The 12475-nt window shown below is 37.8% G+C and overlaps 1 protein-coding gene across 1 annotated transcript; it reads left to right on the top strand.

Moving 5' to 3' along the window:
• Positions 1–394: 394 nt before the first annotated feature.
• Positions 395–3924, top strand: LOC149224221 (uncharacterized). The gene is made up of 2 exons (XM_089386038.1): positions 395–3135; positions 3235–3924. Exons 1-2 carry the CDS (start codon positions 543–545, stop codon positions 3636–3638), a joined length of 2997 nt encoding a protein of 998 aa, XP_089242164.1. The 5' UTR covers positions 395–542; the 3' UTR covers positions 3639–3924.
• The last annotated feature ends 8551 nt before the right edge of the window (positions 3925–12475 follow it).

Below are 12475 nucleotides of genomic sequence, written 5' to 3'. Positions count from 1 at the left end.
TCACCGAAATCTCCAAAAAATCGCATTATAGACAACTCCATATTTAAATATATTTAAAAAAAATTAACATTCCAAGACTTAAGTCTTCTAAATTAAGAAAACTCCTTAGGTCAAAAAAGAACTGTCACATTTTTCTTCCACATGTTAAAAAAGATTGTCGCAGACTCGCATGTTATTCCGTTCACACACAAATGAAATCAATTCAAAACAAATACACTAAAAGTCAAAGTAGATAGATCTCCGTTGACGCACAAAAGGATTCCAATTTCTCACCGTAGAGATAGAGTTGCCCTAAATTGACCACATCCATCGCACAGGGTACCCACCACCTCCTGTGCCCCACTTATTTAATTCAGGGCGCCGCGGTCACTAAGCAGAGCAAGTGGATTATACCTACCACCTCCTGTGCCACTCTTATTTATTTATTTATTTCAGGGTGCCCTGGGCATTAAGCATAGCAAGTGGATTTGTTTAAGCTATTGAGCATACAGAGCCTGGGGTTTTCTCTCACAACAGGAACCGCGCTCATATATCTTTTCATTATGAGAGGGCCAAGGAATCTTAGTGCTCCGCTCCTCTGGTTGGCGCTACAGATGATTTTTGTATCAGTATGTGCAGTGGAGGCAAATTTCACCAACGTTCCACGGGACGCGCAGCTCCTGTTAGCGATCAAACAAACCTACAATTATTTGTCGCTGGATGACTGGGTCGAACCGTCCTACACGAACTTCTGTAACTGGACTGGTGTCACCTGCGACGAGAAGACTCGACGGAAAGTAGTGGCTCTGAATCTGCAAAACAAGAGCCTCTCCGGTTCAATCCCGCCGGAATTGGGCCATCTCCACCACTTGGCATCGCTCAACCTTTCCTACAATAGTTTCAGGGGTTCCATTCCTTCTTCTCTCTTTGGAGGACCAAATTCCTCGCTGTCCATTCTGTCACTTTCCCACAACCAAATCAGTGGCACCATTCCCACCGGTCTCTTCAATTCCACTGATTTTCAGTATCTCGACTTTTCGTACAACAACCTCGGTGGCTTCATTCCTCCTCGGCTTGGCTTGCTGTCCAACCTCCACCATCTCAACCTCCGTCAGAACAACTTCGTAGGCCCGATTCCCCTGGCTCTGTCTAACAGCACAAAGCTTACTGTGCTGGACTTGTGTTTCAATCTCTTGTTGAATGGGACTATACCTCCAGAGTTGGGTTTATTGTCTAGATTACAATACCTGTGTTTAGACTTTAACGACCTCACTGGTACTATTCCCACATCGATTCCCTCCAACTGCACTCAACTGCGGGCGTTGATGATTGGAAACAACCGCATGTCGGGTACAATTCCTGCAGAATTGGGCAAATTACGGTACCTCGAGACGCTCTTCATAGACATAGCCAATTTTGAAGGTCCGTTGCCTAGCGCACTTGGGAACGTCACCACACTCAAACTGCTCGCCATCTACCGTAACTCTCTGACGGGCACAATCCCCAAATCTCTGGGACAGCTCTCTAACCTGAATGATTTCGTGATAAGTGGCAATTTCTTCACGGGCACCCTTCCGCCCGAGTTAGGTAATCTTACAAACGTCCAGTACTTCAATGTGAGGGGTAATTTGCTAACAGGAAGTATACCCAGCGACTATGGTCGCTTAAATTCGGTCACCAGATTCCTGGCATTTGATAACGACTTGAGCGGAGGGATCCCAGCGGAGCTAGGAAACTGCTCAAGCTTGGCCCAGCTTTGGCTCTCCGGAAATCGGCTCAGTGGGCGTATACCAGAAGAACTTGGCCGCGGTTTGACGAAGCTTAGTAGTCTGTCTCTGGACCACAATGACTTGAGCGGCACAATACCAGAGAGCCTGTCCAACTGCACTCAAATGCAAGACTTGAATCTCGGCTACAATCGGCTTCGAGGTACCATTCCTCCTGCTGTTGCGAATTTAAGGCATATAGTTAAATCGTTTTCTATGCCGCGCAATCTACTTGAAGGCAACATTCCTGTCGAGATCGGAGGCATGATGCTTGTTACCAACATAGATCTCGCAGGCAATCTGCTGAGTGGTCAGATTCCCTCCAGTTTGGGAAGTTGCGTGGAAGTCCTTCATCTCAACCTTTCCGGCAACCGCCTTGAGGGAGAAGTTCCGCTGTGGTTTCGATCCATGATCACTCTTACAGATTTGGATCTTTCCGATAATCAGTTGTCTGGTTCAATACCACCATACCTCGGCGACATGGGAACTCTCCGCTCTCTGAATGTGTCCTACAACAGTCTGTCGGGGCCGATTCCAAACAAGGGCGCGTTCCGAAATCTTACGGCCGCTTCTTTTCTTGGAAACAAAGGTTTATGCGGACCGATCCTCGGCGTAGCTTGCCCTGCAGCTTCGGCCCCTTCTTCATCCCCCCGACTAAGCAAAGGCAAGAGATTGGCTATAATATTCTCCGCCTTGGTATTTGTGGGGTTCACCACAGCAGCTTCGATATTCTGTTTTATCCGTGCTCGAGCAAAGTCGAAGAAGGAGAATGCTATGCATCTTGCCTTTACGAAATATTCTGCAGGAATCTCAGAGAAGGCCAATTCTATAAAGTCGATGTCCACAACCGAGCTGTTCGAGGCAACTTTAGGATTTAGTCCACAGAATATAGTTGGTTCTGGGAAAACAGCAACAGTGTATAGAGGCTGCCTCTCTGATGGATTGGAGGTCGCCATTAAGAGATTCAAAGAAGATACAAGCATGGAGTCATTTCGCGATAATCTAATCGCTGAATTGCGGGTATTAGGCATGACACGACACCGAAATCTAGTTCGAATGTTGGGTTATTGCAACAGCCCCGGAATGGTTTCGCTGGTTATGGAGATGATGCCGAATGGAACCTTGGCGAGGCATATAGAAGAGAAAATTCTCGATTGGGAAACTGCGGTGAGTATCGCAGTGGGAGTGGCGAATGGATTGATTTATCTTCACAAAGAGGGTTTAGAACCTATTCTTCATTGTGATCTCAAACCCTCCAACATCTTGCTTGATTTCGATCTCAAACCTGCAATTGCTGATTTTGGGCTCTCAAGAATTCTGAAATATGGCGACATGGGCGACGGATTTATTACCTCCAACATTAGGGGTTCCATCGGTTACATGGCACCAGGTACAAACAAGATTATTCACTCTTCCTTGTGTTCGTATAATTTATTAATCTTGATTATGGAAGCTTGATCTTACTTGTGTTTGTCTTGTGTTGTTACAGAGTATGCAGCTGGTTCGAGAATCACCTCAAAGGTTGACGTATACAGCTATGGAATCGTCCTCTTGGAAATGGTGAGCGGTAAAAGCCCAACATGTGAGATGTTTTCGAATGGAAGAACGACACTTCGACAGTGGGTGGTGGATGCCATTGGCGATGGCAATCCCTTGAGAACTGTTGCTCCTCACTTCTTCCAGAGAGGCGCGCCAGGCGAGTGCTCGATTAAAGATGAGATGATTAAAGTACTGTATTTGGGATTGACTTGCAGTTCACACGCACCTCAAAATAGACCAAGCATGAGTGAAGTGGTTCAGAATTTAAGTACATTGTATTCAATTGCAGTGCCGCAAAGAGAGGATTCTCTGTCGCTTCTGAGCACATCCTCATCTCCTTGCTCGTCGCCTTGATGGACTCCAGACACATTCACATGGGTTACCTGTGACTCAGTAACTTGAGGGGTTTTAATGGATCTGTGGACAACCTAAGAGCATGAGGAATGATATCATGCAATGTGCTACCCCGAGTTTAATTCAAGTCTAAATGTAACGTTGCAGTGATAATGTGGGAGTCCGAATACATTGTTTTCAACTGATTATATATATAAAAGATATTTTCTTATATATAAAATAGTTAATGATGTCATACCAACATTTTTTTTTCGCTGTGAGAAAGGAAACCAACCGAAACGATGTTAGAGTAAATAAATAGCAGTTGTTTATAACGCGATTTTTTGAAAGTCTTTCCGGTGGCTTTTTTGGTGAAAATCCGGCAGCAATTTATTGGAATCGCAAGTTTGATAGCTAGTTTCTGCACAATCAAAGCGTCTCAGGGGTTTTTCAGGGTGCTGAATCCAAATATGCAGTTAAAAAACCATTTTAACTGCAACAAATCATGATTTAATCTCAATTTCTTCCGCCGGATTCCGTCACCGGAATCTTAAAAAGTCGCATTATAGACAACTCCAAATAAATAAAGGGGGTACTTAGGAATTTGTATACATTGTTTTCAACGAGCTTGAATATATATATATATATATATATATATATATATATATGAAAATAAATAAATATGTATGTTTACTATATTGTAAAGGTATTTGAAACTAAAAGGTGTTTGAAGATTTTTTTGAAAGGAGGAAATTAAGGTCTGAAAAGTTAACCCGGCCATAAGACCTATTTTATTAGATCAATATGTTTTAGGTTTGATCACATTTAAGGCTTCTTAATATATTTAAGTATATTATCATGTTCATAAGAAGAATATCACAATAAGATCAAATAAATTATCTTTGCTTGAGAGCTACTTAAAAGTTTTGATTAAAAGGGTTTAAGAAAATTTATATTTTTGTGATGATGTGTTTTGTGTCTATTTTTTTTATACATTTTTAATTTAGCATAAGCATACTAAGAAGCAAAGTTTCCATTGATTTGGCATAAGAGTTGAGTAAGGAGTTCTATGAATCATTGAAATGTATAAAAAAAGAATTGCATCAAATCCTTTCAAGTCAATAATGTGTGTTGCTCATTAGGGCTAGACTCAGTGGACGGTGGACGGAACTCAAAATGTTAACATCCCTCACCATATTTCAAAGCTTGGATACCTTGGTGCTTGATGGTAATCTTTGAGTGAAAAATTTGAGGGTTATAGTGGCAACTTGAGAGATTCTTCCTAATGATTGATTCTCCCAATTAGTTCATACCAAAAAGGTGTTTTTCAATTTAAAATTCAATTCTGTAAATTATCATAAAGACATGATTGAAATTTAATAAAGAGGTTATCATTAATTAAATCCAAGAACATTATAATCACATTTTGGTATGCGTGATTAGTTATTTATACCACAATGAGCATATTTTAATACCTTGAACATGCAACAATAACATAGAAATGTATACCATATGAAGAATAATTGATCTCTAACAATATAATTTCATAAATATCTAGGTGTGAGGAGCCACAATAGAACATGTTGCAACAAATCCAAGAGAAGAGGTACCCTACTATGTGAAGTGAGTTGTGTCATTTTAAAAGAGTTGTGCATTAAAAAAATAAAGGCATTTACAAAAAATTCAAGAGAAGAGGTGCCCTACTATGTGAAGTGAGGTGTGTCATTTTACAAGAGTTGTGCATTAAAAATAAAGACATTTACAAATACTTTGAAGTCATATTTAATATAATTTTTTAAAATGAAAAATTAAATACATAGCAACAAAAATATAAAAATATATTTGATTTAATTTCTTCTAGGAAACTATCTCACATATGATCCACTATGGGGCCATGATTGGTATGCACACAATGCGAACATCAATGTGGAAGAATTGCATTGGAATAGAATAGGGTGGGTGCAAGCTAATGTTGGTGTTCATGACACATTAGTGGAAATACAAACCTAGAAAACAACAATTTGATGACTTAGAGAGATGATTAGAGGTACTTATGAAATGAATTACAAGATGGTGTAAAAATATGAAATCTAGGAAAATGAGTTGGATCTCTCAAAATTTTATTTTTTATTTATAAAAATTGCCAAACTATGTGAATTGTGAGTTTTCCTAGCATTTGTATGTTATTTTTTCGTGTAAAAAATAACGTGTATGTTTCCATTAGTGCAATCTTTAAGTAACTAAAAGATAAAATCTTGATACAAAAAAATGTGAAGTTATAGAGAACATATTGTTCTTTTGCACATCTGCTTTTCCAAAATTTATAATCTTAATTTTATATTTTTTTAAATTATGAAGTCATTATATCCATGAAATTGTAAGGTTTTCCATCCGTGCAACTTAATATGGTTTTAACATTATCAAACAATACTTTATATAGACTATAGGTCTTAATAATCCTCTAGTGCACAATATAAATGTTTTTTTCCAAAAGGTTATGCATGCAAAAATAGACAAGGGATGCAATTTATGATTTTGATATTTATCAAGAGAAAAATGTATAAAAATAGTAACAATTGTGTGTGTGTGTGTAGAGAGAGAGGGAGAGAAAGAGAGAATCTACACAGTCGACTCATTGAGAGAAAAAATGATTAAAAATGGATTAAGAGAGAGAAAGAGAGAGGGAGAGAGAGAATCTACACAATCGACTCTATATGTGTATGTATTTTCATGGGCAAGAGTTTTGTCTATATTATAGAAAAATAATGTCAAAGATACAGATATATGTGTTTTCTCAAAAGTTTATTTTTTCATGTAGAGGTTCATTAGGAAGAAACCAAGTTATTATGCACATCGGATTCTCACCAAGAAAAATATAAATTCAAAAAAGTGTTTGCGCATTCCTAGCAACAAAACTGCGTGTGTTTCTAGGGCTAGGAACACATGCACATTCCTACAACTTGCGAGTTTAAAGCATGGAAAATGGTTGAGTGGGTTTAGGTGCGGTGAGGAGGGACAGAGAGGGAGGGATAGAGGCGCCAAGGGAGAGAGAGAGGGGGATGGGGAAGACTGAGTTGGAGGGAAATGGTTTAGGTGGTTTTGGGGGGTGGGGAGGGTGAGAGAGGGAGGGATGGAGAGGCTAAGGGAGATAAAGAGAGAGACAGTGGAGATGGGGAATAATGGGTTGCCAATTGAGAGTTGAAAAGCGAGAAAGATGAGGAGGGACGGTGGGGAAGGGACAGGGAGGGAGATATTTATAGCTTACATAAGGAGGAAGAAAAAGACAAAGTTGGAGGGGGTTGTTGTAAAGGGGTGAGAGAGACGGGGGGGGGAGAGAGGAAGAATGAGAGATAAAGAGATAACACATGAGGAAGATAATGAGAGGAGGGGGAGAGTGAGGGAGAGATAGCTAGAAGGATAAATGGAGGGAGAAAGAGACAAAGTTGGAGGGGAGAGAGAGAGAGAGAGAAGTTGTTTTAAAGCATGGATTGAGTAAGGGATTGGGGATAGAGAAATAGAGGGATGGGTAGGGTGGAGGTGTAGGTTTTAACCATGCATAATTAATCACTGCAAACATATTCTAAATAAAAATAGAAAATATGCACTAGCAAAGACACAAATTTGCATAGAAATTTTATCAAGGAAACCTACATCGGGAAAACCAATAAACTTTTTTTCATTATATTTTCTATATAATATTACAATACTATATACAACCTATGACATATGAATCGTCAATCCAACAATAATTCTATAACCAAAGCTAAACCATGGGAAAAACCACAATGTATCCCAAAATTGCTTTTAGAAAAATCATGGGCTTAAAACCACAAAAAATGATGCAAAAAATTGCCCAAAAATATTCTTTCAAGGCGTTGTCCTGGACCTTGTGTAGGGGATCTCCCGCCCCCTGCATACACCTCGACTAATGCATGGGGGCTTCACTGAGGGAGAAATACCATACCATGTGGGTTCATATTGGGGGATATATATTGTGTAAAAAATGACAATATATATTGGGGGTTATATAGGGGGTAAAGGGAAATTATATTGGAAGGTATAAAAAATGGAGCTCAAAGTTAATGGAAAAATATAAAGGGGTATAAAATATGTAAAGGAAAAAATGGATACCTACAATATCTAGTGAAAGTAGGGGTTTTTTAAATTGGGAAGGTGTATTGGATTAATATTGGTAGGGGGTTAAATAATGTGATTTTTAGAGGTATTTTCCAATATGTAGTCAAATTAGGGGTATTTTTTAGTATGCCACGAATGCACGTGATATGTTAGAGGTCCATTAGGTGAAGCCCCCGTGAACTGATGGGGGGTGAAAACCCGTCCTTTTCTCATGGTATATAAGTCGTACAAAATATATAACGCATGTCCAACATTCTCCCACTTGTTGTTTTATTTTCATATAGGGGGCCATAGGAGTACTCAATTAACAATTCAGGGAAGTGATTCCCATTGTTCTCTACACCAACACAACTTTTCAGTGCTCCTAGATTTTGTTAATGCATTTGCAACATTATTCAAAGTGTCTACCTTTTTTATCAACACCTTCTTGTCTTCAATAATGTCTCTCACAAAGAGGTATGCTTTGTCTTTGAATGATAAGTATCTTCACTAAGAAAATTATACTTTGGCTATCAAAATATATCCTTATAGCTTGGTGTACCAACCTCATACCTGAACATATTTTTCGTAAACAAACTTATTCCTTTCTTGCATGAGTGGATGCCATGTATTCAACTTTTGTAGTTGAAAGTGCCACTACAGATTGTCTCTTGCTCATCCAACTGATAGCTCCTCCAAATAAGTTAAACACATACCCAGTTGTAGGTATTTTACAATCTAGATCTCTAACCTAGTCTACATAGAAAAATCCATGAATGTCCAACACACTATCCAATCCTAGTATTCCTTTGTAGCACAATCTATATCAGTTAGTGCCACGCAAATAATTAAAAACTCTCTTCATTATTTTCCAATGCTCCCTTCCCAGTTTTGAGATATACCTACTCAATACTCCCACTCTATGTGAAATGACTAGTCTAGTATAGACCATCATATACTTCAAACTTCCAACTACACTGACATATGGAATACAAGGCATGTCCTCTTCCTCCTCGTGTGTCCTTGGACACTAATATATAGACAAATTTACACCTATAGAAATAGGGACCTTCATTGGTTTACTTTACTGCATATTAAAACTCTACAATATTGTCCTGACATACTTTCTTTGATTTTAAACCAAAGTTTCCTCTTTGCTTAATCTCTTTTAATTTCCATGCCCAAGATAAAATTTGCAACACTGATATCCTTCATGTCAAATTTAGAGAACAACTGAGTTTTCACTTCCTCGATGATTTTCTTAACATTTCCAACCAACAACATATCATCTATATACAAGAAATAATAAATGATATGATCACCAGCTAATTTAAAATAAACCCAGTGATTCACTTTTCTCCTCTTGAAGCCAATTCCTTGTATATATGTATCGAATTTTGGATACCACATCCTTGGTGATTGCTTCAACCCATGCAAGGACCCTTTTTCAGCCTGTATACCAAATCTATCTTGCCCTTCACAACAAATCTTTTTGGTTGCTTCATGTAGATCTCTTCTTCCAAATCCCCATGTAGGAATGTTGTCTTCACATCCATTTTTTCTACCTCAAAATGAAAAGCAAAAATAATAGATAAAAGAAATATAATATAATCTGACTTTGCAACAAGAGAAAATATATCACTAATGTCAATTCCTTCCACCTAGGAATCAACTTTTACTACTAAATGAGCTCCACTTTTCCTTTTGCATTCAACTTCTTATTAAATACCCATATTCTTCCAATGGGTTTTCTTCCAATCAAAAACTCCACTAGATCCCAAACCTCATTCAAGCCTCATTCTTGTATAAGGCCTCCATTCTTCAACTATGGCCTTTTTTCTAGAGTATGCCACCCTCTGAATCCAATACCTCCATAATAGTTCTAGGATCATCATCATTAATAAGCAAAGAAAAATTTGAATGGAAATCAAGTGGAGTATAAATTTCTATATGCCTTCTTTCCTGAACTGATCTACTCAAAACAACAATATGTGATTATTATTCTTCTAACACCTATCCTTTTGTAGGTTCTGAATCATCATCCTTTAGTTCAAACTTTGTCTTATCTGGTTCTTTCTCCCGTGATAGGAATTTATGTTTGATAACATCTTTCACTTGTCTAAATACCACATTACGAAGGTACACAACCTTCCTTGTTTCTGGGTTCTAAAGCTTATAACCTTTTAAACCATATTTATAACCAATAAATATGCACTTTTAGATTTTCTATCCAACTTGGTTATGTTTCATTTGGAACATGCATATATGCATCACAACCAAATACCATGACATGTATGAGAGATGGTTTCTTACTAGTCCATACCTCATGTGGAGTCTTGTCATTCAACACTGATGAGGATGATCTATTTACCAATTAACATGCAATATCCACAACATCTTCCTACAATTCATATCCTTACCCAACATCACTAAGCTTGCTCCTTGCTTTTTCCATCAATGTTTTGTTCATCCTTTCTGGTAACTCCATACTATTGAGGTGTGTATATGGTAGTATTTTTCCATGTTATACCACACTTTTAATAGAACCCTTCAAATTCCTTCCCATAAAAATATCTGTTAGGGTCCTATGATTCATAGTTTCAATTGATGATTGGATATTTCCTTTCAGTTGATGGAATTGTAAATAATATTGTATTCTGCAAATTATTTCCATGAAAAATTTAGAAAAAGTAAATAGGCTTGCAAGAAAAAATGCGACTTTAGGGTAAAATAATTATGTTTTAGAATAATTAATCTCGCTTGTAATTAATCATGTCATTTAAACACGATTACCAATTTGTAAATGAGTTATTGGCCCTTAAATTTTGATTTATCATAAAGTTGAAAGGGACAAATTTGGTTTGTCGGCTTCTAGTATATGGCGCACACAATCTAGCGGCCACAATCTACCCCGCCCAGATCAACGATGGGGAATCGATTACGGACCCCTCGACCCACTCTAACTTTATCAACATGGGGGTCCGAAAAGCAGATTCACTATTCACGAGCCCCATGCTATGTGGCGGGCGCTCAGCATTTCGCACTCCCCCCGCTCAATACCCCTTACTTCCTACCCCCATGAAAACACTCCTACATTCCGCTAATATAAAATCTCGATATTTAATCCTCACTGACACGAATCAACATCCCTTCCACTCACATTTCTCCAGGTGGACCTCCCGTCCCCATCTCGCTACTACGTCGTTCCCTTTTCCCCCACTGCATGTCCACCACCTCACACTGGCGGACCCCACTTCCTTTCCACCAACCATGTGCCTCCACATCATCCCTCGTCTCCATGTCATCTCCCGATTCCATGTCATATATCCATTCCATCCCACTCCTTCCATATCAATAGTGAATGTTGGAAAATTAAAGTCAACATTGAGTTGGAAAAATAATCAGTTAAAACTATGTTTTTTCCTATACAACACAGTGATTTCGAGCATGGTTTCCAAACAAATAAGAATGAATTTATCAAAAATGAAAGAGGGTTTTGTCCAGAACGGACCCATTTAAAAAATTTTGTCTCATTTTTCTAACATCTATTATGGTTTAGGAGATTCACATGAATCTTTGAAGGCATATTTTCCAGAAATTTCCTGTTTTAGGTCACTATTTTCAAATGTGGTTTTCAAAGAGATGAAAATGAATTGTCAAAAACTAAAAGAAGTTTTTGTTGGTAACATCCTCCTCTACAAAAACTCTCTCAATTTTTACACAACTGTCATGGGTTTAGATATTCAAAGGGATTACTGGACCCTATTTTTTAGAATTACGTGAGGAAAAAGCTCATGGGCAGTTAGTGACTTGGATGCCACCTAATAAACTAAGAACCACCAGAAATCATCAAAGATAGTGCCAAGAAGATTCATTAGTTTTGAATGTCCTACATTTTAGTCCTATTTTTGTAAACATTTTTAAGATATTTGTAATAAATCTTGATATTTTGAATCAAGATATTTTGTGAAGAATTTGTATAAATACTTCATTAATTGAAGCAATAGGTGTTTGGACTAGAGTAAGAAAAGTATTATTGATTTAAAGTTGTTCCACAAGTTCCCGTGGACATATTTTTACAGAATTCTTGTGTCAAATTTTGTTGGTGAAGTGATTTCTCCCTTGTTAATGTGTTTCCTTTTGTGTAATTTCATATGTGTTTCTAATCTATTTTGTTCAAAGAAAATTATGAACCTGAATTTTTTTAAGTACACTTGGTTATGTCTTTTTAACAATTTCAATTTTTTCTACTGATGTTAAGAAATAGAATTCTTAATTGCTCTCTGCTTAATGGACACTTGATTTCTTCTTCTTTCCCATCCCATCGAGCATATAAGAGCTAACAATTATTCCTAACTTGCCCTGTTAAACATGTATATCACTATTGAAATAGATCCATTTGAAACTTAATTGACTATGTTGTGGCTAAAACCTGCATATGAAGCACAAATGCAGCATGATATAGAGAAAGCCCCCTAGAGACAACCTTGGATTTCTGACAAGACCAGTGCCTAGGGTCATCTAGATCATTGTGTCTCAAATGACTTTTGGATAACAAGAGACAACACTTATGTTTCAAATAATGAACACGAGAGAGTGGTTCTTCTTCCCAAAGATGTAAGCCAATGATATAAGCCTTGATACACAGAAGTAGATTTCAGAAATAAAACAAGACAATGGAGGCCTTTCCCGTCAGAACTTCACAATTTAATCAAATTGTTTTAAAGTAAATGATAACAGAC

Source organism: Pinus tabuliformis, chromosome Q (assembly GCF_031772625.1).
Source record: "Pinus tabuliformis cultivar Carrire ecotype Pingquan chromosome Q, CPIR1, whole genome shotgun sequence".
NCBI classification, from domain to species: Eukaryota; Viridiplantae; Streptophyta; class Pinopsida; order Pinales; family Pinaceae; genus Pinus; species Pinus tabuliformis.
Note: the sequence above shows the minus strand (reverse complement) of the source record. Positions and strands in the feature narration are given on the sequence as shown.